The 25,772-nt window shown below is 60.9% G+C and overlaps 1 protein-coding gene across 5 annotated transcripts in view; it reads left to right on the top strand.

Moving 5' to 3' along the window:
* SH3TC1 (SH3 domain and tetratricopeptide repeats 1) overlaps positions 1-22,831 on the top strand; it is a 61,749-nt gene extending 38,918 nt beyond the window's left edge. For 2 of the 5 annotated variants that reach the window (XM_025290543.3, XM_044945583.2), the window contains exons 5-16: positions 220-366; positions 940-1,132; positions 2,348-2,424; positions 3,351-3,546; positions 6,307-6,440; positions 9,125-9,169; positions 11,002-12,669; positions 15,593-15,773; positions 17,063-17,336; positions 18,218-18,368; positions 19,287-19,492; positions 22,496-22,831. In XM_025290543.3, coding sequence (XP_025146328.3) covers positions 220-366; positions 940-1,132; positions 2,348-2,424; positions 3,351-3,546; positions 6,307-6,440; positions 9,125-9,169; positions 11,002-12,669; positions 15,593-15,773; positions 17,063-17,336; positions 18,218-18,368; positions 19,287-19,492; positions 22,496-22,717 — 3,494 coding nt within the window. In that variant the 3' untranslated portion in view covers positions 22,718-22,831. Of the gene's footprint in view, positions 1-219; positions 367-939; positions 1,133-2,347; positions 2,425-3,350; positions 3,547-6,306; positions 6,441-9,124; positions 9,170-11,001; positions 12,670-15,592; positions 15,774-17,062; positions 17,337-18,217; positions 19,095-19,286; positions 19,493-22,495 lie in introns of those variants that run through there. The other 3 variants (XM_006042996.4, XR_006552129.2, XM_044945584.2) reach the window with 3 other exon arrangements.
* Positions 22,832-25,772: the final 2,941 nt, after the last annotated feature.

The raw sequence follows: 25,772 nt of genomic DNA, 5'->3' as shown, positions 1-25,772 counted from the left end.
TCCAGAGAAGTTGTCCACGGTCACAGCTGGTCCTCTCACAGCCTGGAGGGTCAGCCCCCTGGCCCGACTCGGGTAGTGGACAGTACCGTGAGTCCCCAAGAGCAGAGTGGGCTGGTCCCCAGGCCCTGGTTGGTGCAGGGCTTGGCCAGCACTGGTCTGTGAGGGCCTCTCTGCACACACCCAGAGCCCGCGGGTGACCAGGGCTGTCTGCTCCCCTAGGCTTCACTCATCACTGCCTGGAGAACCTGCTCATGGACCAGGCCTTCTGGCTGCTCGAGCCCGACGAGGACCAGGAGACGGCCGTCCGGGTCCAGGTGGATGCGGACGCCTTGAGGCTGGCGTACGAGAGCCTCCTCGTCCAGGAAGGTGAGCGACGAGACATCGGCGGCTCCCCACTGGTCCGGGAGGGCCCGGGGCCCCGGCAGCAGGAGGGCCCTGGAGGAGCAGACACTGAGGGGACGCTGGGCACGGAAAGCCCCCAAAGAAATAACAGAAAAGGGGCTTTTGCCAGCGACCCCTGAGTTCCTGGCCTGGCTGTTGCTCTGAGTACTCCGGGGATCTCACAGTCGAGATCCAAGGCTGCCGCGAGCAGGGCATTAGCAGTCAGTGCTTCCCGGCTGCAGAGAGGACGGAAGGAGGCCGGCTGCAGCCAGACTTGCTGGGGGGTGACGGAGGGGCAATCCAAGCTGCAGGGGTCCTCGGGATCACGTGCCTGGCCCCCTCACAGCCCAGTCGAGTCCCAGAGAAGCTGAGGCTGAGCCGGGCTCCTCCTGGCCAAGTCCAGGCGGATGCGGGACACCAGCCCGGGTCCAGCCTCCCAGCCCTGGTCCCTGGGCCTCTAGAGTCATTGTGTGGTGCAGAAACTGGGGCTGGGGGGGCCCAGCAGGTGCTGCCCCCGGTGTCCAGCCGCCTGCATGATCGCCCTCTGCCGCTTTGAAGGGCCTTTCTTCGTCCTGTGTCCCGACCACCACGTGAGAGTGAGGAACGGCCCCCAGCCCTTCAGGCGGCCTCCGAGGGGCCCTCAGGCAGACGCGGCTGCAGCAGTGGACTCTCCAGCCCGGAGTCCCGGCACGTCCTCAGAGACGGAGGGGGCAGCGGCGGCCGCTCCGGAGCCCTTGATTCCGTTCCATCAGTAGGTATCGACCTTTGTTTCTCTGCCTCCTGTGGGTCCCGCTGCCGGCAGGCTTGGTGGAAACTGCCCCAGGCCGGGACTGATCGTCGGCCAAGGCGGGTGGGTGGGGACCAGTGTGAGCCCCAGGCAGGCACGGCCTCCATGCCTTCCGCCGTTTTCAGCGTGTGGCCTCAGGCAGTCACCTGCACAACAGCACAGGGACACCTCCCCAGCAGGACTGCCCTGGAATGAGACGGCCGGGGGTGTGCAGTCTGGGGTTCTGGCTTCATGTTCTGGCTCATTCCGGAAAGCTTTTGAGGGAGCCACACAGCCTGTGCCCATAGTAAGGGAGCACTCAGGGATCTATGCAGATAAGAACCAAAGCAGGGAAAGCCTGGGGAAGGCGGGGACAGGTAGCATGCAGGCTCCTGTTCATGTGCTGAAGAGGGCGTAGACTTGGCTTGAGCTTCCTGGCAGCTGAAGTGAAGAGAGAAACTAGATCTCCTTGTTTTCAATGAGATAGTCCATAGATGATGGAGGGAGGTCTGCAAGGATGCCAGCCTGTGGGAGGGCAGGAGGCACCTGGGCAGAGGGCTTGTGGCAACCTGGGCCTGTAGGCCACACACTGTGTGTTTGTGTGTCTCTGTGTGTGGGTGGGTGTATGTGTGTGGGTGTGTGTGTGTGGTGTCTGTGTATGTGTATTTGGTGAGTGTGTGTGTGTGTGGCGTGTCTGTGTACAGGTATGTGTGTGTATTTGATGAGTGTGTGTGGTATGTGTGTATGTGTGTGGGTATATATGTGTGTGTGTTTGGTGAGTGTATGTGTGTGGTGGCTCTGTGTGTGTGTATCTGTGTCTGTGTGTGTGGTCTGTGTGTGGGTGGGTGTATGTGTGTTTGGTGAGTGTGTATGTGTGTGGTGTGTCGGTGTGTAGGTATGTGTGTGGGTGTGTGTGTGTGGTGTGTGTGTGTGTGTGGTGTGTGTTTGGTGAGTGTGTGTGTGTGTATGTGTGTGTGAGGTGGGGTGTGTGTGTGTGTGTGTGAGGTGGTGTGTGTGTGTGTGTGTGTGTGTGTGTGAGGTGGTGTGTGTGTGTGTGTGTGTGTGTGTGTGCCGGGGGCGGTGTCCATGCAGTAGGAGTAAGTGGTGGGCTTTGCTCAGGCCCCTGTGGCTGTGACCTGTGTGGTCTGCACACGGTTCTAACCTGCCCCGGATCTGAAACCCCCTCTCATCCCGCTCCAGGTGGGCTCTCAGGGTGCCCAAGGACTCTGTCAATGACCCTCTGGGTGGACCCGTGGCTCTGGACATCCAGCTGATGGGTAAGTGCTTCTGCTGGTCCTCCTCCCCTGGGGAAGAGTGGGCTGAGGCGGGCGGGCGCCTGCATTCCAGAAGCTTCTGGCTCCCCTGAGTCCTCCCCAAGCCAGAAAAGGTAGCTTGGATCCTCTCCAGTTCCTGAGATGATAAGGAGGCTCAGAGAGGTCCACTGGCTGGCCCAGACTCACACAGCACCCAGGGAGGCCAGGCCTGGGTCCCCGGTTGCTCTGCCTCTACCGAGTAACGCCCTGTTCCACCAGCATCTCTGAGGCCTCTGCTTTCTTGCCAGTGCCGCGTCAGACCCCTCGGAAGACCCTCAGACCATGGGGGTGGGGCGGGCGGGGGTCTTCTTCCGAAAAAACAGCCTGGCCCCTTTGTGTGTTAGTCATTCAATTGTGTCTGACTCTTTGTGACCCCATGAACTGTAGTCCGCCAATCTCCTCTGTCCATGGTTTCTCCAGGCAAGAATACTGGAGTGGGTAGCCGTGCCCTCCTCCAGGGGGTCTTCCCAACACAGGATCGAACCCGGGTCTCCCGTATTGCAGGTGGATTCTTTACCATCTGAGCCACCATCAGGCCCAGTGCGTTTGATCTGACCCAGACTGACTGGTGTCTGCATGGCCTGTGGGCCTGTTAAGTGAACATTTTCCCTGGGTTTGCCCCGAGTGGGCCCTGGGCCAAGTTGATCAACGTCTCCAGGCCTCAGTTTCTCGTGCTCAGGGTAGGGATACGGCACCACCTCCCAGGACCGCATGGACACCCAGCCCTGCAGTCTCACGACCCTGGCTGGGCGCTCGGTCAGTCCTCAGCAGAGTTGCAAGCTCCCTGGCCAGGGACACCAACGGTGTGCTCGAGGGCCACCTGTTGGCCTACCCAGACCCCTCCCGGTCCTGCCTCCCCGCACTGACCATGTGTGGCCTCCTTCCTGCAGCCATGGGCCCGGCCTTGGCCGTAGCGGACTGCCAGGGCTCAGGGCCCGAAGAGATGACCTTCCGAAGCGGTGACCACATCGAGATCCTGGGCGCTCATGTGCCCGGCCTGCCCTGGTGCCTGGGCCGGCACGCGGCCTCCGGCCAGGTCGGGTTTGTGCGGACGAGCCTCATCAATGTGCAGGGCCAGGCGTCTGAGTGAGTGGCTGAGGGCCTGCCCCTTCCTCCTCCTCATCACCCTCATCTCTGTCCCCGGGGCTGGGCCCGGCCCAGGGCCACCCCGCTGTCCCCGGGGCCTGACTTCTGCTTCCTGTCTGGACCCTCTCCTGCCCTTCCCCCAAGGGTGGCTGGGGCTGCCCCTGAGACACACAGGTGTCCACGTGCACGGGTGTCCCGGGGCTGTGGGGCCAGTGGCACAAAGTTGAGGGCTTGAAACAACGGACTGGAGGCCTGATGTGAAAATCACGGTGCTGGCAGCGTTCCTGCCCCTCGGGGCCCGGGGGGACCCACCCCGCCTCCCCCAGCTCCTGCGGCTCCTGGCGGCCCCGGGCCTGTGGCCACATCACCCCCCTCACCCCGCCTCTGTCTTTTCATGCTTGAGTCCTGTCTCCTGTTTCTCGCAAGGATAACCCAGGATCATCTCTTCACACCAGCATCCTTGACTGGATCCTGTCTAAAAAGGTCTTATTTCCAAATAAGGTTACCTTCTGAGGGTCCACGTGGACATGGATTTGGGAGAGGGGGACACTATTCAACCCAGTACACCCTCCACTCCCCTTCATAAAGGCCTTTGAAGCTCTGGATCTGAACTTCAAAGCCCCCTGAGATCCAGGCCTTGCTGACCCGCATTTCAGAGGCCACTGCTCTGACCTCCCGCTGGCCCCTAGTCTTGTCTGCCATCCCTGTGGGGTGGGCGGGGGCGGCACCCTTCCTGGCTGTGCTTCCTTCCTCGTGCGAGCCTCCCCACCCCATCTGGGGAATTCTGAGCCAGGCCTGTCCAGTCACCTCCAGGTCCCCACCACCTGGCCCTGGGCAGCACAGGGGAGGAGGGAGGCGACCTTTAGAGAGTGGTCAGCAGCATAGGTATGTTCTTGGCCTTTTGTTAAGACGTCAGTACCCAGGAGTCAGTGTGTAGAAAAGACTTGTTATTGGGCCAGCAGCTGCCCTGGTCCATCGTGAGATGTTTGTCCCTAGCCCCCCATCAGCCCTGATATCCTGTTCCATTCTTGTCTGGCACCTCAGACAAACCTGTGCCTCCAAGACCAAGTCTCGGTTGCCACTCTGCCATCACATGTCCTACCAGTTGCTCTGTTCCCTAACTCAAGGGTCTGTCTGCTCCAGAGCCTCTTCCGCCCACTCATCAGAAGCAGGTTGAGGCTGGGCTGGGCTCCGATGCTGACGGTAGAAACCAGACCTTCGTTCCCCAAAGCATGCTGCCCCCAAGGCTTCATCTCAAACTTCTCCAGCACCCATGGGCTTTCCACGTGCCCTGGCTGGTGGAACTCCCAGCACAAGCAAGGCACCCAGAGCATGAAACTCTTCCTTCTCCTGTTGAAGCGTGTTTTTCACACTTCTCTGACCTCCGGACAAACCGTATCAGCCCGTGTTCTGTGAAACACCGCTTGGGTGCCCTCGGTCCAGATGGTTGCCACCATCTCTGAGGAGACCGCAACGTCTCAACAGACGGCTGGGCCCCGTGTGACTTGAACGTGTCCTGAGCTTCCAAGGGTCTGCGCTGCAACGGCTGTGGGTCTGAGCTGGTCTGTTGCCCTCCCTTAACCCAGAAGGTTGACGAGGCCCAGTGCCCCTGGTCCTGTTTACAACCAGAGAAGCCCCAACAACCTCTCATTTACTCAACAATTACTTTCTAAACGCCTTTCCTGTGCCAGATCTGGGTCTTCTACCTTTGGTTTAATGAACATTCTGGTGGCTACTCTTTATTTCTTTTATTTTGTCGTAACTTCAGGCTTAAGGAAAAGTTGTGAAAAGAGTGTGAATTCCTCTGTGTCCTTCACCCCGTTTGCCCAAATGTTAACATGTTATGGCGCCTACTTTCTCCTGTTTGTTTTTTACTTCATTTTTTTTTTCTAAATTCTTTGGGAATCAGTTGCAAACACGATGTTCCTTTACCCCTAAATAATGCAGTGTGTTTCCTGAAACCAGGACATCGCTTGCATGACCGCAGCACAACTGTCCACATCAGGAAGCTGACACTGATAGAATTGTTTTCTGCAGATCTTAGATCCTACAATTTTCCCAGTGATCCCTTCTTTAGCCAAAGAGAATTCCAGACCCCGTATTATCACTTGTCTGTCTCTTGAGTCTCATCTCCTTGATCTGAGACATTTCCTCGGTCTCTTTGTCCTTTAGGAACTGACTTTTTTTGAGGAATACAGGCTTATTATGTCCAACGTGTCGTAATCTACCCTAAGGGTTTCTTTAACTTCTCATAATAGCTCCTTCTTAAGTTTCGAAGTACATTTGGAAGTTTCATATTTTGCTGTTAATTTAGTTCTATAAGCAGAAGTTGCCTCCCCCACTCCCTCCCTCCCTTGGTCCTTCCTTTTTCCCTCTGCCTGACTTCCCTGAGTACACGTGTGCTCTGTACCCGTGCTGTGTAAGGAGTTGTGAGAGATTGCAGGGTGGAGGGGTTGAGTCTGCCCGCAGCTGCCATGGCCTGCCTCACAGGGGAAGGGGCATTTACGGTGGGGTTTTGAAGGCTGCTCAGGAGCACCCCTTCCAGAAACTGATCAGCTGCATCTATCACAGCCCTGCCTGCTCCTGGGTGTCTGCCTCTGGCCCGATGAGGCATCCTCGAGGGCGGGATCTGTTTTGTTTGTAGCTTCATATCTTCATCACTGGGCAGGGATTGTCTGCCAAGTGAGGGAGGGAAAGGGGTCTCCATGTGAAATGTGTACTTGGAAATGTGCGATCTAACACTCACTTTATTTTTTCCAGCTTGGAAAACGTGATTTTTCTCAGTGAAGAAGAAAGGTCTTTCTTTAGCCATGAAGGACACTTTTCTGAGGAGGAGGCCAGGCAGCTGCTGAGAAGGATGTCCAGCACAAATGTCTGCACCATGTACAGCCTGGGTAGGTGGGGGGAACACAGGGGTGCCCCTCCCGCCCCTCAGGATGGCCCCGGGGACGTCTCAGGACCTGCAACAGGCTGCTCCTTGTGTGTTTGGTCACTCAGTCATGTCTGACTCTGTGATCCCATGGACTGCAGCCCGCCAGCTCCTCTGTCCATGGGATTCTCCAGGCGAGAACACCGGAGTGGGTGGCCATTCCCCCTCCAGGGGATCTTCCTGACCCGGGGATGGAACTTGGGTCTTTCGCACTGCAGGCAGATTCTTTACCGTCTGAGCCACAGGGAAGCGCCCTACTTCCTATGATTTAGAACAATTTTCTTAGGGCAGATTCCCCAAAAGGCCATGAAGGGTGCAGAGCTTGCCCCCGGCTGACACCCGTCAGCCCTGTTCCGTCCACACTGCTCTGCGAGGCTGGACTGTCCACTCTGCAGAGGGCGGCACAGCTCCGGCTTCGTCCACTGTTTGCGGCGACAACCCCACCCTGCTGCCCTTAAGGAACCTTCCGCCTCCTCCATCATTCACAGTATTGAATGCCAGCCCCTGGGCACGTACAGGTGGCCAGACAGATGCTGGCACTGCCTTCAGGGCAGGTGGGGGGGTGACAGGAGAGACAGAGAGAAGGAGCAGGATAGGGGCTGGGAGATGCAGGAAAGTGGGGCCTGAGCCTCCCAGCTGCCCCGGGGACGGGTCTCAGTTGAGCTGCTTCTCCACTGACTCTAGGCACCAGCCCAAGACCGCCTGCTCCGCTGGGGCCGAGGGAGCAGGAGGGCCTGGGACTGTGGTACGAAGAGTAGAGAGAGGGGGTGTGTCGGCAGCCGCAGCTGGAGGCCACGGGCAGAGGGGACAGTGCGAGGCAGGCCTACCCGCCACTCCCCGGGCCCTGGGGATGCAGCGTTTCAGCTCATCTGTTCCTCCTGCAGGAGAGAAATAAACGCACACGTGTGGACACATCCCCACAGATATGTGTACACATACGCATGCATACTCATATGAGTACACACAGACACACCCAAACACACACACACCTACACACATGTATGTGTCCATATGTACACGCTCATGTGAATACACGTGCACTCACACATATACCTACACACCCACACTTGTGCACATATACACATGTCTGTACACACACACATAAGCATATGTTCACGCATATCTTTCCTGCTTGCCTGCTGATACATGTTATAAGAGTTTTCTCACCAATGTTAGGTTTAAACTAATGGATTTCTCTTCCTTTGTTGTTGTTGTCCAGTCGCTAAGTCGTGTCTGACTCTTTGCCACCCCGTGGACTGCAGCACGCCAGGCTTCCCTGTCCTTCACTATCACCCTGAGTTTGCACAAACCCATGTCCATTGAGTTGGTGATGCCATCCAACCATCTCATCCTCTGTCGTCCCCTTCTCCTGCCCTCAATCTTTCCAGCATCAGTGTCTTTTCCAATGAGTCGGCTCTTCACATCAAGTGGCCAAAGTATTGGAGTTTCAGCTTCATCATCAGTCCTTCCAATGAATAGTCAGGGTTGATTTCCTTTAGGATTGATTAGTTTGATCTCCTTGCTGTCCAAAGGACTCTCAAGAGTTTTCTCCAGCACCACAATTTAAAAGCATTAATTCTTTGGCGCTCAGCCTTCTTTTCGGTCCAGCTCTCACATCCGTACATGACTACCGGGAAAATCATCGCTTTGCCTAGATCGATCTTTGTCGGCAAACTAATGTCTCTGCTTTTTAATATGCTGTCTAGGTTGCCATTTCTTTTCTTTCAAGGAGCGAGCGTCTTTTAGTTTCATGGCTGCAGTCACCATCTGCAGTGATTTTGGAGCCCAAGAAAATAAAGTCTGTCACTGTTTCCGCTTTTTCCCGTTCTATTTGCCACGAAGTATTTGGACGGGAGGCTATGATCTTCGTTTTTTGAATGTTGAATTCTAAGCCAGCTTTTTCACTCTCCTCTTTCACCCTCATCAAGAGGCTCTTTAGTTCCTCTTCACTTTCTGCCATTAGAGTGGTACTATCTGCATATCTGAGGTTGCTGATATTTCCGGCTATCTTGATTCCAGCTTCTGAGACCCCCAGCCCAGCGTTTCGCATGACGCACTCCGCATACAAGTCAAATGAGAACTGAGGCCTCAGCGGATCAGCCCTCAGCCAGCCTGGCCCACGGTTTCTTCCCTGCTTAGGGAGCTGCGTGGGGAGCCTCGTTTGCTGCGGTGGGGTCCTCTCCGCCGGACGCTGCACAGTGGACAGCGGTTCACACCCCCTGTCTTTACGCAGCGCTTTCTCTCACTCGGTCTCCGTGGCAGCCCAGCGGGCAGTCAGACTCAGCCCATTTCCAGGAGGTGGGAACTGAGGCGCAGGGGCGCACTGGTGGTAGGGTGAGGGGGTGCAAGTCCAGCTGTGCCGCCCAGCCCCGGGGCGAGCCTGCGGCATCGGGGGAGCGCGCCCCCTACTCCCAGAGAGTGGGCAGCAGGAGGAGGCCGCCTCTTAGCAGGGGTGGAGCCCTGCAGGGGCAGGGGGTGCATCCTGGAAGACACGGCTTCTTGGCTGACGCCCCCCGCCCCGGGCCGGACCGTGTCCCCACTCAGCGCTTGTGTCAGGGGTGTTACCATCCTAGAGTGGCCCCCCGACTTGGCCCCAACCCAGAGGGAGCTGGTCCCAGGGTCATGCCGGCCTTCTCTCTGACTTTTCAGACACATCAGAAGAAGCTGAGATGCAGCAGCAGCAGGAGGAACAAGGTACGTCCTTCCCACATGGCCTGGGAGCCCTTGGGGCGTGGGGCTGGGCCTCGGGGTGGCGCGGGTCACCGACCTCACTCCTCTATGGGGAAGGGCTGGTGACATGCAGTCTGGCCTTGCGGGGAGGTTGGGTGAAGCGGAGGTGAGGCTCCCCCCCGCACTGTGCCCACCGCCCTGCACCGCCCCCAGTGTAGGTGGGGTGACCTCTCCACTGCCCGGCCCATAGCCTGGCCTCCTGCACTGTCCTCAGCAAAGAAGCACATCCCCGCCATTGCCCGAAAGTGAAAAAGTCGCTCAGTCATGTCCGGCTCTTTGTGATCCCATGGACTATACAGTCCATGGGATTCTCCAGGCCAGATTACTGGAGTGGGGAACCTTTCCCTTCTCCAGGGGATCTTCTGAACCCAGGGATAGAACCCAGGCCTCCCGCACTGCAGGCGGATTCTGAGCCATAAGGGATGAGCTTAGGCCTGACTCTGGGTTTCTTTCTTTCTCTCTTTTTCTGGCTGCACCAGGTTTTAGGTGCAGCTTGCAAACCCTTAGTTGCGGCTTGTGGGAACTCGTTCCCTGACCAGGGAGCAAACCCAGGCCCCCTGTATTTGGAATGCCAAGACTTAGCCACTGGACCACCAGGAGTCCCTGGGTTTCTTTCATTTAACCCAGAGCAGCTGACTTTCCCCGTGAGCTGCTTAGAGGAGTGCAGGGGGTGGAGAGGGCGCTACCGTGGAGTCTTACGTTGGAAAAGTCTCTGGAGGACGTGCTCTTTCCCACACCGGCAGCTCCGCCACAGCAGACGGTCTGCTTCAGGGACAGCCTGGGGACACACGAGCCGAGGACCCTTTGAGATTTCCTGGGAATGGGATCCATCCACGCACAAACACGGAAGGGCCCATTGGAGGGGGGCTGGAAGCAGCCCCTGGGTCCCAGGGCTATCCCGGGGCCCTCCCCGCTCCCCAGATTTCTACAGGCTGCCTTCGGGAGGACGTCAGCTGTCAGGGCCAGGGTAACAGGGATAATGCAGGAAGACGCCTGGGGGAGACCACGCCCCTCCACTGGACGCAGGTGTTTCTTAGCCAATCAAGTACACGGTCGAGCTGTACATTTGCTGCTCAACCATATGTAATTGTTTTTTTTTTTTAATTCCTAGCCTTTACCGACTAATAGCTTTGAGCACACCTTTTACAACTGAACTTGAAACAGAAGAGTCTTTACCTCCTGCTTCTTTCCTTCCAAATTCCCCTTCAAAGCCCGTGTTTTCCCAACAGGAAACATAGCTTGTTTGCTCCTCAAGGCTGGACATGCCTCCAGGTGCTGAGTCCATCCAAGGCCAACAGGCCCTCGGCAGGCAGGGCAGGCGTGGGCAGCTCCTGTCCCCAGACTCTTCAGCACTTGTTTTAACCCTTTAGTAACCTGATTCCCAAACCAGCCCAGACGAGCGGGACCCCAGGGTTCCCATCAGAGGGGCCCCCGTGCTAGGGCCATGCAGGTGGACGCAGACTCCACTGTCAGTTCTGAGGGCGCTTTGGAGCTCACGCTGGTCAGTAGCTCTGGTTGGCTACAGCTTGATGTCTTGGGTTCCGGCACATGGCCGAGAGGAGAGGACTACGGTGAGGCCTGTTAGTTGGTAGAAGCTTGGCTAACCTCCTCCATGTCCTCCCGGAAAGTCACCCCTAGAGCCCTGCAGTGTGCCCAGCAGCCCACGGCAACCTCAGATGCCCAGGGAAGCCTTATGGGGGAGGCAACAGGGATGCTGCAGCCAGGAGAGGGACGCCCCCGCCCTGCCTGGATTCAGATCCCACTCTCACCCATCCGGGCATTTTGGTCATTTGCAGAAATGTCCCCGCCTTGCCTGAACCCAGAGCCACAGGAGATCCTGCAGACTGTGAAGAATGTTCTAGAACAATGCAAGTCCTGCCAGGGCTGCCCCGAGGAACCAGGGTCCCCCGGTATCCACAGGGCATCCAGTGGTGCAAGCCAGCCAGACACCGAGGAGCCCTCCTTCTGCCTGGACGCAGGAGATGACTGGGCCGACCCAGAGGCCCTGGGCTCGCAGCTGCTGTTCCTGGACTCACCCGGGTTCCAGGCCTGTTTCCAGGGCCTGTACGACCTCTACCCACCCACGCTGAGCGGCGTGTTCGGCGGCTTCACCGACGAGGAGCAGCTGGTCAGGCGGCTGGCCGAGGCCCGTGGGGTGGCCAAAAAAGCCGGGCTGCCCATGGCCCTGGCCAGGCTCTGCTTCCTGCTGGGACGGCTGTGTGTGCGGCAGCTGAAGCTGTCCCAGGCCCGCGTGTACTTCGAGGAAGCGCTGGGGGTGCTCGGGGGCCGCTTCGGGGACCTGGTCCTGGTGGCGGCTGTGTACACCAGCCTGGCCTCGGTCCACCTGCGGCAGAAGAACAAGGAGAAGTGCGCACAGGTGGTGCCCAAGGCCTTGGCCCTGCTCCTGGGGACGCCCGGCCACGTCGGCAGCTCCGAGGCTGATTCCAGCCTCCTGACCCTGGCCCTGAGGAGGGCCATCAGCAGCCGCAGCCCGCAGGCCGAGGCCCGGGCCTGCTTCTTGCTGGCCAAGCACCACGCCCGCCTCAAGCAGCCGGAGGAGGCCATGCCCTTCCTGGAGAGGCTGCTGCTGCTGCTCCCCGAGGCGGCGGGGACCCTGGGCACCTCCTGGCCCATGGACTGCTACCTGCTGCTGGCGGGCATCTACAGCCAAAGGTGCCTGCCGCACCTGGCGCTGAGCTGCATCAGGGTGGCCTCGCTGCGGGCACAGGGCTCGCTGGGCAGTGCACTCCAGAGCGCGGCCCTGGTCCTGCAGAACAGCCCGCGGCTCCCCGTCCTGCCTGCCCAGCTCGCTCACTACCTCCGGCGGGCGCTGGCCACCCTGGCCCCTGGGTCCGGGGAGGCCCTACGTGGCCCCGTCTACGCCAGCCTGGCCCAGCTGTACAGCCAGCACGGGTGGCAGGGCAGGGCCATTGCCTTCATGGCTCAGGCCGTGGAGACAGACGCCCAGCTGGGCAGCCGCACCGTTGTGGACCGCCTTGTGGCCCTGGCCTGGCTGCACATCCTTCACAGGCAGAGCCCGGCAGCCCTGGGCATCCTGGAGTCCCTCCTGGAGGCCACGGTGGCCACCCCAGACCAAGAGGGCCTGATTGCCAACATGATGGCCATTGCACTGAAAAGAACCGGCAGGACCCGGCGGGCAGCCGAGGGCTACTACCGCGCCCTGAGGGTGGCCCGGCGCCTGAGCCACCCGCAGAACGAGGCGGTGGTCCTGGCCAACTTCGGGGCCCTGTGTCTGCAGGCCGGCGCCGGCGGGCTGGCCCAGCACTACCTCCTGGAGGCCGTGAAGCTCTTCTCGCAGCTGCCCAGCAGGGAGGGCGGCCTGGACTTCACCCGGGTGCTGCTGCGGCTGGGGGACCTGTGCACCCGCAGGGCGCTCGCCCGGCAGGCCAAGTGCTACTACGAGTGGGCCTTCCTGGTTGCTGTGGAGATGGACCACTGGGACAGTGAGTGTCAGGCAGGGGGCTGCCTGGGGAGCAAGGGCTCTTTGCATTTCTGTTCAGAGTGTCTGGTTGCTGTGGAGATGGACCATTGGGAGAGTGAGTGTCGGGCAGGCAGGCTGCCTGGGAAGCAAGGGCTCTTTGCACTTCTGTTCAGAGCGTCCTGGGGGGTGCAAATCGGAGGCAAGCGGTCGCTTCTCCACCGAGAATGCCGAGTGTTGGGAACCAGCGGGTGCTTTGAAATGCCCTGTGCTGGGCCAGATGTCACCATGGCAACCAGCTCATCCTGGGTTGCCTGGGACCATCCTGCTTTCTGCACTGAAAGTCCCGAGGCCGGGAATCCTGGCAGTCTCGGGCAGACAGGCAGTGGGTGACCCCGGACGCAGCCCAGGCCAGGCAGGGGGGCAGCCAAGCCAAAGCGGCCACGTGGGCCTCGCATACCGGGTGCTCTGCTGGCACCGTGTCCTTAGCATCTCCCAACAGCCGGGCACACCAGGCACCTCCCCAGGCCCAGAGCATGCGGGCAAGCTGCTGCAAGTGGCAGGCGGTGGGCGGGGCTCCACCAGCAAACATGCCCACGTGGTCCTCACCGGGGGCCGGCGGCCAAGCCACAGGACACAGATGCTCGGGTCACGAGAGCCCCAGACGCAGGCGCTCAGCTTGATGGTGGGGCGGCTCCAGGCCCCAGCTGGTAGGGGGCCGGCTGTTTAGTCTGGGACCCGAGGGAAGAGAAGAATTTAGCCAAGTACGGGAGGGGGCCTGGCAGGAGGCACAGCAGCCTGTGCAAAGGCCCTGGGGTGAGTGACTGGGCCCTGCAGGGTGGTGCCGAGTTTGGAGTGAGTGGCTCAGGTGATGAAGGTGAGAGCCTCAGGTGGGAAGCTAGGCAGGGGCCCCAGACCTCAGGCTGTGGTTTGGCATTTTCCTGAGAGCACTGGGGTGCTACTGAGGGATGTAGTTTCTGTTCAGTGAGGCTGGAAGGGGGATCCCCTGGACCTCCAGGAGGAGCCAGGAGTTGGGTCCCCTGACCTGCCCTGCAGCCTTGGGCGGGTGCGGGCCATGGTCACCAAGGGCACATGGCTCCCCCGCTGGCCTCAGAAACCTTCTGTGACCCCCCACGCCCCCAACCCAGGCACTGGGGGATTCAGACTTGGGAGTGCAAAGCTGGGGGGCCCAGGAGGTCCTCCAGGGGTCAGGGGGTCTGCCCCTCCGCCATATGGAACAGGGAGGGAACTGAGGGCAGTGCTAACCCCGGGGTCACCCAGTCCTTGCGCTGGTTCCATTTTCAGTTGGTTTCACTGGTTTGTGTCTTTCTCGAGTTTGTCCATTTCATCGAGGTTGGCTCATTTGTTGGCGTACGGTCGGTCACAGCTTCCCCTTTTTTTTCCGTGAGATCCATGGTGATGTCCCATCTATCCCTCCTGATTTTAGTCATCTTCGGCTACCTCCTTTCTTTTCTTGGTCAGTCTGGCTAAAATTTTGTCACTTTTGTTGACCTTTTCAAAGAACTGTGATTTGGTTTCACTGTTCTTCTCTATTTTTCTATTCTCTACTTTATTATTTTATCGTCTCCTCTTGAACTTTGATTTTTCCTTTCGTTTGCTTGCCTTGGATCGAGTTAACTTTTTCTAGTTTCTTAAGGGTGAACTTTAGGTTTTTGATTTGAAATTTTTATTCTTTTTTGGTTGTTTATCTTCTAAAATACTTAGCTATTTGACTGAGCCGGTCTTGGTTGCAGCATACAAAATCTTAGTTGGAGCCTGCAGGCTTTAGATCCCTGACCAAGGATTGAACCCAGGTCCCCTGCATTGGGAGTGCAGAGTCTTAAGCACTGGACCACCAAGGAAGTCCCCAGTTTCCCTCTTTGACCCACTGGTGATTTGGTGGTGATGATTTAGCTGCTAAGTCGTGTCTGACTCTTGCGACCAACCCCACGGACTGTAGCCTGCCAGGCTCCTCTGTCCATGGGATTCTCCAGGCAAGAATACTGGAGTGGGTTGCCATTTCCTTCTCCAGGGGACCCTTCCAACCCAGGAATCAAGCCCGGGTCTCTGCGTTGCAGGCACATTCTTTACTGACTGAGCTACAAGGGAAGCCCAGTGATTTAGGAATGTGCTATTCATTTCTACAGATATGTCAATATTCCACACTCCTTTGTGTTACTGATTTCTGACTTCATTCATTGCTCCTGGAAGATATGCCTCGTATACTTTTGACCCTTTTATGCTTACTGAAGATGGTTCTGAGAGGCAGCCTCTAGTCTGTCCTGGAGAATGTCCCATGGCCGTGGAGGATGTCATGTTCTGCTGTCGTTGGGGGCATGCTCTGCGCTCTGTTAGGTCTGTTGGTTCGTGATGTCATTCAGGTCTTCTCTTGGCTTGTTCACCGCCGGCTCATTTTCAATAGTGTAAGTTCCCAGTTGTTTCCATTCCTCTGGCTTTAGAACAGGCGAGTAAGGCTTGGAGCCCGGCTTCACGAAGGAGCATCGGCTGTGGAATGCAGGAGCCGGATTTGAATCCCGTCTCCACCGCATGTCTTTTGCTCCAGCTTTGGACTCAGCTTACCTGTCTGCCTTGTCAGGGCTGCAAAGAGTCGGACACGACTGAGCAGCTGAGCATGCTCGCATGCAGCCCCTGTCTGTCTAGGAGGAGCTTTGTGAAGCAGAAACATGTCCCGGTCCATCAGGGGAGCCCAGTCGGGACCACCCAGCCTGGGAGTTCTTCAGTGACCAGCACTGTCCCTCGAGCATCTGTGACGTGCCCTGCCTGGCCCCGTCACGGTTGCTGGCCGGCTGTGTGACCTCGAGCCGGACACCCAGCCTGTCCCCACGTGGAGCGACCCCAGCTCACAGAGGCGGGCACACCGCAGGGGCCGCGGCCCCTCAAAGGCCGCTGCAGAGCCTGACGGGGCCTCTCCCTCCGTCTCCCGCCAGGCCAGCTGCTTGCCGTCCAGCGGCTCTGCCACTTCTACAGTGCAGTCGTGCCCAACGAGGCCCGGTGCGTCGTCTACCACGAGTTCCAGCTCTCGCTGGCCCGCAGGGTGAACGACAAGGTGCTGGAGGGGCAGCTCCTGGAGACCATTAGCCAGCTCTACCTGTCCCTGGGCACCGAGCGGTGAGGGCCGGCCCCAGGCGGGAGGGTGCGGACGCCGTCCCAGGACAGCCCCCATCCTTGTGGCAGGTGGGCGCCGAGCCAGCAAGCTCTGTCTTGTCCCCAAGGGCGGGGGTGAAGCATGTGTTTCTGAGTCATCCTCCCTGCCGTGGTAGCTTCTGGAAGCTGGCCCCAGCCTGCCCTGAGTGTTCTCCTGCTGGCCCAGCGCTAGGCCACGTAGTCTGGTCGTTTGTCCCCGCATGTGTGAGGGCAGGGACCGTGTGTGCCTGGAGGGTCCTAGTCCACAGGAGACAGTGACTGTCCCGCTTGCTTCTCTGGAGCAGGGTTTCGGAGTCACCTGTGAAGCCCACCCAGAGCGTCCTAACCGGGGGTGGGGAACAGATGGCTGGACCACACAGCTCGCAGGCTGGCGGAGTCCCATAACACCCCATCCAGCGTGGGGGCTCCTTGAGAGCAGAGAAGGGGCTGGATTCCCTGGGACTCAGGAGGGACGCCTCTTAGCCTGGGGCCTCAGTTTCACAGCAGGACCAATGGGCCCACTACCTTGATCAAGGCTCCTCCAAGTGGGGTCCCAGGGTCAGCAGGTCCACCTCACCTGGGTGCTGGTTGAAGATGTGCATTCCTAGGCTTCCCAGGGGGCTCAGCGGTAAAGAACCTGCTTCTCAATGCAGGAGATGCAAGAGACGCAGGTTTGATCCCTGGGTCGGGAAGATCCCCTGGAGAAGGGCATGGCAACCCACTCCAATATTCTTGCCTGGAGAATTCCGTGGACAGAGGAGCCTGGCGGGCTACAGTCCACAGGTTTACAAAAAGGGGGACGCGACTGAGCGCACACGCGTGGCAGGCCTCAGCCCGGACCTCCTGAGCCAGCAGCTCTGAGAGCCAGGCCCTGCCATCTGTGTCTGACCAGCCCCCTGGGTGGTTCTGATGCTCCGTCTGTGTCAGAACCCCTGGCCTGGCTGGGCTCTACATTTCTGCCCAGGGGCCACGATCCCTGCTGTGTCTGGAGGTGACGTGGGCCTGGGTGTGTGGAGGTGGGGCAGAGACGAACCGCTAACTCCTTAAGGCCCCACGGCCACCTGCTTCCCTCCCGAAGGCCTCCTCACCTTTGCTGGACGAGGGCCGTGTGTTGCCCTGGTCTCCCGTCAGCCTGGACACGCAGGCTTTGGCCCCCTGATGCCCCAGGTCCAGGGTGGCCAGATGGGCCCCCGGGGAGAGCCCAGTCCCCTCCACGCAGGGGGGCGGCCGGCCCAGGAGGCCGGCTCTGAGCACCCACCTCTGTCTAACCCCAGAGCCTACAGGTCCGCCCTGGAGTACACCAAGCGCAGCCTGGGGGTTTTCATCGACCTGCTGAAGAAGGACAAGGAGGCGCACGCCTGGCTGCAGGCGGGGAAGATCTACTACGTGCTGCGGCAGAGCGAGCTGGTGGACCTGTACATCCAGGCGGCGCAGAACGCCGCCCTGTACACGGGGGACCCCGGCCTGGGGCTGCAGCTCTTCGAGGAGGCCGGAGACATCTTCTTCAACGGGACCCGGGATCGCGAGAAAGCGGTGTCGTTCTACCGGGTGAGCACCGCCGCGCCCCGTGGGTCCAGGCGAGTGGGCTTCAGGGGTGACCCTCCTGGGGGGCAGGACCTCCCCACCTCGTACACAGGCTTAGCTTCCGGGTGGTTTGGGCGGGATCGTCCCAACCCCCAGCCCCCGCCTGGGCGGGACAGAGCCACACAACCCTGTGAGGCAGGGCCTGCCCGCATTCTACAGAGGCGGAAAGCAGCTCAGAGAGGCGCAGGGGCAGGCCCAAGGGCACACAGCGCAGCAGATGCAGGGCCGCCGGGACCCGGGCTCACGTCTGCATGTGCCTCCCGGGGAGGGCGGCGTCTCTGCCTCTGTCTGACCAGCTCGCATGAGGCTGGGCCCCAGGGTACAGATCAAAGCAGCCTCTTTGGTGCCCAGGGTGTGTTGGACCCTCTGGCCAGGCCCCCTGCACCCAGGAGGAGCAAGGCTGGTCTAAGGGCGTGCAGTGTAGCCTGACGGGCAAGGCTCACACCCCTTGCTCACGCCCCAGGGCCCCGGGTCTGGTGCACTGCTGCGAGCTGATGGTGTGGGGTGGAGGGCAGGGTTTCCCGGCTGGCGTCAGGGGCCCCGCACCCGCCTCCCCGTGCCAGTGCAGGAGATGTAGGAGACTCGGGCTCCATCCCTGGGCCAGGACGATCCCCTGGAGGAGGGCATGGCAGCCCACTCCAGTATTCTCGCCTGGAGAATCCCATGGACAGAGGACCCTGGCGGGCTACAGTCCAGGGAGTCACAAAAGAGTCAGACTCGCTTGAAGCAACCTAGCGTGCGAGGCTCCGGGGGCTCACGGGGGCAGACCTGGGGGCCCTCACGAGGGTACGGGCCTGGCTTCCTGTTGCGGGAGGAGGAGGCCTGACCTGCCCCTGTCCCCTCAGGACCGGGCACTGCCCCTGGCGGTGTCCACGGGGAGCCGGGAGGCCGAGCTGCGGCTGTGCAACAAGCTGTCCGCGCTGCTGGCTGAGACGGAGACGCCCCAGGAGGGCCTGGAGTTCGCCCACACGGCCCTGGCGCTCAGCCTCACCCTGGGTGAGCCCCGCACCCCGCCCTGAGGGCCCTCCACCCCTCAGGTCTGGGCAGGGCCTGAGTTCCCCGGGCCTGCAGGCTCCTCTCCCCGCCCCGGGCCAGGCTGCTGAGAACCTGTCCCACCCCACCTGAGCATCATCAGCTCTGTGCCCCCCGCCCTGCCCCCACCTTGCTGGCCAGGGGGCCGGCCAGGGTGCCCTGCACCGCGGACATTCAGGGACCCGCCAGGCAGGGCTGCCCGCTGCCTTTCTGCCCACTGTGCCTCCCGTCCTCTCCTCCTCACTAGCCCCCAGGCCCCACTGCTCTCTGTTAGCCAAAACCTGTCCTCCTCTCCGGGGGCCTGTCCCTCCATGCCCGGCTCTTCTAGGCTGTCTGTCTTCCCCGAGGCAAGGAGCCCGACAGGGCCGAGCACACAGTAGGTGGGCCCCTGGGGGGCCTTCACCTGCAGAGCTCACCCTGGAAGGGGGAGGATTTTTCAGGCAGCCTCATCTGGTGACCTCCCACCAAGGACGGGGTGGAGGGCGGCTGAGGATACAGCAGGGAGGCCAAAGGTCGTGTCTGCCAGGGCACAAACTGCAGGGCTTCTGCGTTCTCCCGGTCAGAACAGTAAGCAAAGCTCCCTGTCCAGGGGACTCTGTGCAGGCCTAGGCTGGGGGGTGTCCTGCTCCACGACTTTGCCACATCCCCGAGGTGCCAGGAGAGCGGGCATCACGAGGTGCCCCTTAAAGATGGGTGTGGCAGCCCACTCCAGTCTCCTTGCCCGGAGGATCCTGTGGACAGAGGAGCCTGGTGGGCTGCAGTCCCTAGGGCCGCAGAGTCAGACCCGACTGAAGCAACTTAGCACGAATGGGACGTCGGTCTGGGGGCAGGAGGGGACTGGCTGGGGCTGTGAGACGGCATCCGTCCCCTCGGCATCCCCAGGGGACCGGCTGAACCAGCGGGTGGCCTGCCACCGGCTGGCCGCCCTGCACCACCGGCTGGGCCACGGCGAGCTGGCTGAGCACTTCTACCTCAAGGCGCTGTCGCTCTGCACCTCGCCGCTGGAGTTCGACGAGGAGACCCTGTACTACGTGAAGGTGTACCTGGCACTTGGCAACATCATCTTCTACGACCTCAAGGTTGAGAGGGTGCGGGCAGGGCCGGGTGCGGGGCGTGGGGGCCGTCGCCCGGCTCTTGGTGCGAGGGAGGCATCGCGGTCCTTTTCCTTGAGTCCTGGGGGTCTCCCCAGAGCTCTGGGCCCCGCTGTGAGCTGCTGGCGAGGCCAGTGGACACCGTCCTTGCTTCCAGGCGGGTCAGGCCTTGCCCTCAAGAGCTCAGGGTCAGTGGGGAAGCTGCCACTGGATAAAGGGCAAAATGAGTGTAGTTGGGTGGCAGGGGGCTTCTGGATGGGGTGACTGCAAAGCTGTGTCTTGACTGTCCACCAGGAGTTAGCCACAAAAAAAGCAGTAGGTGGATAAAGACATTCCTAGGGTGGGGGAAAGTGAAAGTGAGAAAGTGGAATAACTCAGTCCTTTCTAATTCTTTGCGACCCCATGAACTACTCCAGGCCAGAATACTGGAGTGGGTGCCTTTCGCTTCACCAGGGGATCTTCCCAACCCAGGGATCAAACCCAGGTCTCCCGCTTTGCAGGCGGCTTCTTTACCAGCTGAGCCACCAGGGGGAGAGACCCATGTTGCAAGGTGGGCTTCCCAGGTGGTGCTAGCGGTAAAGAACCTGCCTGCCAATGCAGGAGACAATGAGAGGTTCGGGTTCGATCCCTGGGTCGGGAAGATCCCCTGGAGGAGGGCATGGCAACCCACTCCGGTATTCTTGCCTGGAGGATCCTCACGGACAGAGCCGCCTGGCGGACTCACAGCCCACGGGGTTGCAACTAACACTTTCATTTTCAGGGTGCAAGGCACAGCCCACGCCCTGACCCCTCCTCCAGGAAGGCTGCCAGTCTGTGCTGAGCTCTTCCTTTCCTCCTTCCTGGAATCCTCACATCACCTGGATTGGGGGAGAGGGCGTGTCCTCTTTATCATCTCACTGCACAGAGAGGGAAACCGGGGCTGGGGTGGGGCGTGACTTGCCCCAGGATTTACAGCAGGAACACCCAGCACCCTGGCTGAGCCCCTGCCCTGTCGGAGCTGCAGTGGTGGGAGCTGGGGCCACTTTTCCATTCGTCTGTGAATCCTGCGGTGGATGAGACAAGGGCCTGGGGATGTCTCCTTATTGTCCCTTCCCCCCTCCCCATACAGGCAGACATCACCCCTACGCTGGGTCTAGCCCTGCCTCTGCACGGCATCCCTGATCTGTGTGGGTTGAGAAGTGAGGGTGCCCCACCCTGGGGCTGAGTTCTCCCCATCCCCCTCCCCAACCAGCGGCAGCTAGGAGCTGGAGCGGCCCTGGAAGACCCCCTACTGCCCATGGGTAACCCCCAGCCCCCTGACTAGGCAGGCCTGACTGTGCACTGGCGCCACCTGCTGGCCACAAGTCACCCTACAGCCACTGCTGTGTCCACTGCAGCTGAGCCCCTCCCCTCCCCCCGAGGCCCAGGCCCCGGGCTGCTCAGGATTTGTGTGGTTCGCTCTTCAAGTGCTTTGCTGCAGCAGGAGCTGGTGCTCCCACAGGGCAGGGAGGGGACTAGGCTAGGCATGGGCAGCTGATTAGGGCAGAATGAGGGGCAGTGGGCTGGGGCTTCAGTGATGGGGACCCTGCGGCCCTGTGCAGAAAGGGGGGCCTGGGGGCTCTGCCCTGGCGGTGGGGGCTGCTGGGGCGTCTTCACCGACCGACTCTCTTTAGCCCGTGCGTGTTGCGTCATAGCAGAATGGGCAAGACTTGGACGAGGAAAGACGTGGGTGTGAATCCTGGACCTGCCACCCACTAGCTTCTACACACACGTGCACACATGCACAGGAATACGCACGCCGCCCCCTCCGCCACCCACTCTGGCCAGTTCCTTCCATTTAGTTGGGATGCCGCCTCCTCCAGGAAGCCCTCTGCTCCCACTCCAGGCTGAGTGAGGTGCTTCCCAGGCTCCCACAAGCTGCCAAGCTTCCCTGTGCTTCAGGCCAGGCTCCCACAAGCTGCCAAGCTTCCCTGTGCTTCAGGCCAGTTGCACCTGGTGGGTGCTGTTGCCCAGAGTCAGCTGTGTTTGGCTCCCTGCCCTCTCCCCCCAGCGTGTGCACACACACACACACACACACAGGGTCCCCCCGCCTGGCCAGGGGACAGTGACCGCTACACACGCCTGCTTCCGTTGTTCTGGGTCCTTGCTCTGTGCGAGGGGCAGTGACGAACCAAGGCTGGCGACTTTGTCCTCTGTCCTGGGGAGCCCCTGTGAGCAGGAGGGGCCGGGCAGGTTTGGGCTTCGTGCTGGCCTGCGGGGGACCTCCGGGGGAGACGTGGAGACTGGTGTGGGAGGCAGAGTTGGCCGGGGTGAGGGGACGTGGGACACCCCAGCCTGGGGATGGTGAGTCCAGGGCAAAGATGCATCTGAACTGGGAGCCCATGTCCTGCGGGGGGGGGGGGGGCACGCCCCCTTAGGGTGGCGGGATATTCTGAGAGGTGACGCCTGTGAGCCGCTTTGCACCGCGCCTGGTGCAAAAGGCCGGGCATGTTGGCATTAGCGTGGATCTGGGCTGCAGGGGTCAAGCCAGGCCACCCTGGGCCACATGGCCCTGCAGGGACCTCTCAGACCCCAGCCTCCCAGACCTCAGCTCAGCCCAAAGGGAAGCCACGGATTATCTTCCAGAGGCCTTGGGGGTGAGCAGGAAAGAGGCTTCCCGGAGGAGGGGACCAGGTACTACAAGGTCTGAGGCCCCGGCTCCAGGGTCAAGGCGGGGAGCAGGGACCAGGGGTCCCAGGGCCACGGGGACAGCAGTCCAGGCCCCCGTAGATGCCCGGTCGGTCTCAGGCAGCCCTGGGAGGAACAGGGGGCTCCTTCCTGGGAGAAACACGCAGGGCCCGTCCAGAGGCGCCAAAGCTGGCCCGTCTGGGGCGAGCAAGTGTCCTGCCCGCCTGGAGCGCTGTTGCAGGCCCAGCCCTGGAGCTGCCCTGACCTGGGGGCCTAGCCCAGGGAGAAGCTCCCCCGAGGTCCCCTTCCCTGGTGCGGTGCTGTCCCCTCAGTTGACTCGCCATCTGCCTCCAGGACCCGCTGGATGCGGCCGGATACTACCAGCTGGCGCTGGCGGCGGCCATGGACCTGGGCAACAAGCGGGCCCAGATGAAGCTCTGCGCGCGCCTGGCCTCCATCTACCACCACTCCCTGCTCGACCGCGAGATGTCCCTCTTCTTCTACCAGAAGGCGCGGACCTTCGCCACCGAGCTCAGCGTCCGCCGGGGCCACCTGGTCCCCGGGCCCCCGTCCTGAGCCCAGTGCTTGCAGGCACGGCCCCCGGCTGGCCCAGGGTCTCAGGGGCTGGCTTCCTGGGAAAGGGAGGCATGTGGTCAAGGGGAAAGTAGCAATAAATGTGTTTTGTAGAGAGCCTTCTGGAGTCCCCAGGCTCCCCCGTCCCCCGACTGCCTCCTGGGGAGTATGCGGGGATCAGGCCCCATCCCCGGGGGGCCGTTCCGCTGCTGCACCCCATCCTCGGGTGTGGGCAGGTAGGACTGGGGGTCCAGCCATCCCAGGCCAGGTCCCCCCAGCCGGTCAGCTGCGGGTCGTGGGATTCCCTGGGCACCTTCTCCCTTCCCTATACCCTCACCGAGTGTCCAGCGCTGGGGCCTCTCTGCTTGGAATGCTCGAAGCACACTTCGAGGTCAGGACCGTTTGTCTCCTGATGAACGGCTGAAGAAACGGAGGCACGGAGAGGTTAGGTGCGTTGCCCGCACTCACACAGCAGGTAGGAAGGGGCAGAGAGCCAGAGGCCAGTGCGCTCACCCCTGTGCCAGCCTGCCAGCCTGCCTCACATCATGTGCCCCGTTAGGACCTGAGGGCAGGGACCTACCCCAAACATCTCTGCCCCTCGTCTGTCACGGAGACAGGAGAAAGGATTCCAAATATTCCCCCACCTGGGTGTCCTCCGGCCCAGCCTGGCCAGTCCCACCTGCAGCTTCTGGTCAGCCGTCGGGACACACGGTGGCAGGGCCTCCAGCCCAAGTGACAGCCACTGGGTGCTGAGTGCAGTTAAAGGCTTATCTGGACCGCCTACCCCAGCCCTGCCCCCTCTCCCGTCCCTCCCCGCGGCCCGCCGAGGGCTGGGAATTCAGGCAGGGCTGAAACCGGCTCCTGACCCACAGACGGGGTACTGAGGCTGGGAGGCCGTGGGCAGCCCCATGGCGCCCTTCTGAGATTCTCCTTTTGATGACCTGAAATGCACTTCGTGTGTGTTCCCATGCGTGTGCTTAATTGCTCAGTCATGTCCGACTCTTTGCAGTCCCGCGGACCTCTCGTAGCCCTCCAGGCTCTTCTGTCCATGGGATTCTCCAGGCAAAAATACCGGAGTGGGCTCCAGGGATCAAACCCAGGCCTTCTGCACTGAAGGCAGATTCTTCACTATCTGAGCTGCCGGGGAAGCCCACACATCACGTGAAACCTACCATTAAAAGTGAATAATTCAGTGGTATATGGTACACCTGCAATGCTGTGAAACCACCACTCTGGCTAGTTCCAACATCTCCGTGTCCCCAAAGAAGCCTCCTGGACCACCCGGCAGTCATGGCCCCTCCCATCTCTCTCCCCAGGACCTTCATTAACAGAAGGAAACAGGAGACCCCTGGTTTGTTTCTGCGCCCAGGAGGCGGAGCCTGGAAGGCCCAGAGTCGGGGGGAGGTGGGCAGGGGCGCTCCGCCATTCTCTGGTCCTGGGGTCCAGAGCCCTGAGCCCCAAAGTCCTCTCCCTGCTTAGACATGCCTGTAGGGCTCCCCTCCACCAACTGCCCAGGCCTCTACCGCCAGGGGGCAGCAGAGGACTTTCCAGAAGCGGCAGCTCCCAGGCTGGAGGGAGCAGGTCCCAGCGGCAGGGCCAACAGACTTCCTGTAGCCCTGACCCTGGGCTGCCTTCTCTGAGGGCTAGGTGGGTTCACACAGCAAGTGGAGGCCGCGCTGTAATTGAAAACACGAAGACGTGACGGCCGTGCTGGAGGCGGCGGGAAGCCCCATCACGGTGACCCCGGGGTCACGGCGCTCTGAGGTCACGGGCTTGCTGGGCAGCTGCCCGACCGGCCTGCAGCCGTGCCGCGCGGGGTGGGGCCCGGGTCACTCCTGGTCCACCACGTGCCTCAGAACCCGCGGCGTCCCTGGCCGTCCAGCAGCCGTTAGGTTTCCGTCGCTTCCACCTGGAGTCCCAACCCCACGCCCTAGGTCCCCGGGGGGCTCGGGCATTCCAGGACCCCTTGCTCTAGAGCGGCAGACCTGGAGGTCCAGGTGAGGCCCGGTTGTCTAACCTGTGGGTTCAAATCCCAGCTCCTCACGTAGGGGCTGTGGCTTCGGGCGAGAAGTTTACTTCTCAGAGTCCCAGTTTGGTCGCGACTAAGACACGGCTGATGATCGCTGCGTATGGGGTTGACGTGAGGATTTGAGAAGCCGAGGGCTCAGCTCAGAGCCAGGGCTAATAGTGGCCTGTTTCCTATTAATGGTGATGATTGCCAAGGGCCAAGCTCCAGCAACCGCCGGCTACAGAACCCGGAACCAGAGCCTGAGTCACTCTGATCAAATCGCCCAGCCTCTCAGACCCTCAGTCTCTTCTTCGTCTGTAACCAAAACCAAACTCCACACCAGGGTCCTGAGCGTGAAGAGAAGCTGTATACCAGCATGGAGCAGGCACACACCACAGGGCCGCCAGCCCCCACCCCCGGCCCCCATTGGTGGCCGAGGCAGGGAGCAGGCAGGTGGAGGCCAGCGTTTGGCTGCCGTGGGCCCCGGCCGACTGGGCTCCAGTCCTGCTCTGCTGCTGCAGCGGCCAGGGCCCCGGGAAGCAAGGCCCCCACCTCCTCTTTCACCAGAGTGGTGGGTGTGAGACAGGCATGCGTCTGGCACAGGGACATACAGCCCAGGGGCCCTGCCACCCCAGTGTCTCCACTGGGTCCATCCAGGCACCTTCTCACTTGGGTTCACTGCGCACCTACTCTGTGGGCACCTACTGTGTGCAAGCTCAGTAACCCCTGCGGGCCAGGCATGGGCTGAGCCACAAGTGGCCGCTCCTGGAGGAGCCCCCTGGGGCTGAGGATAAAATCACGCTCCCTGCGGGGGGGTCCCTGAAGGCTCTCCCACACACTTTCCCAAACAGAGAAGGAAAGCAACCTGCCCAGGGTCACACAGCACCCTTCCTGACCGCAAGGCCCTGGAGCTCCCCGCCAGTATGCTGTCTCCACCCTTGGAGAACCAAGTCCAGGTTGGCCCCCAGGTTTGACAAGAAACTGAGGCTCTGAGAGGGAGAGTGACCGTCTCAAAAATGCACAGCATCAGTCATCTCCATCATGACGGTG

Source organism: Bubalus bubalis, chromosome 7 (assembly GCF_019923935.1).
Source record: "Bubalus bubalis isolate 160015118507 breed Murrah chromosome 7, NDDB_SH_1, whole genome shotgun sequence".
Lineage (NCBI taxonomy): Eukaryota > Metazoa > Chordata > Mammalia > Artiodactyla > Bovidae > Bubalus > Bubalus bubalis.
This window is presented reverse-complemented; position numbering and strand designations above follow the sequence as displayed.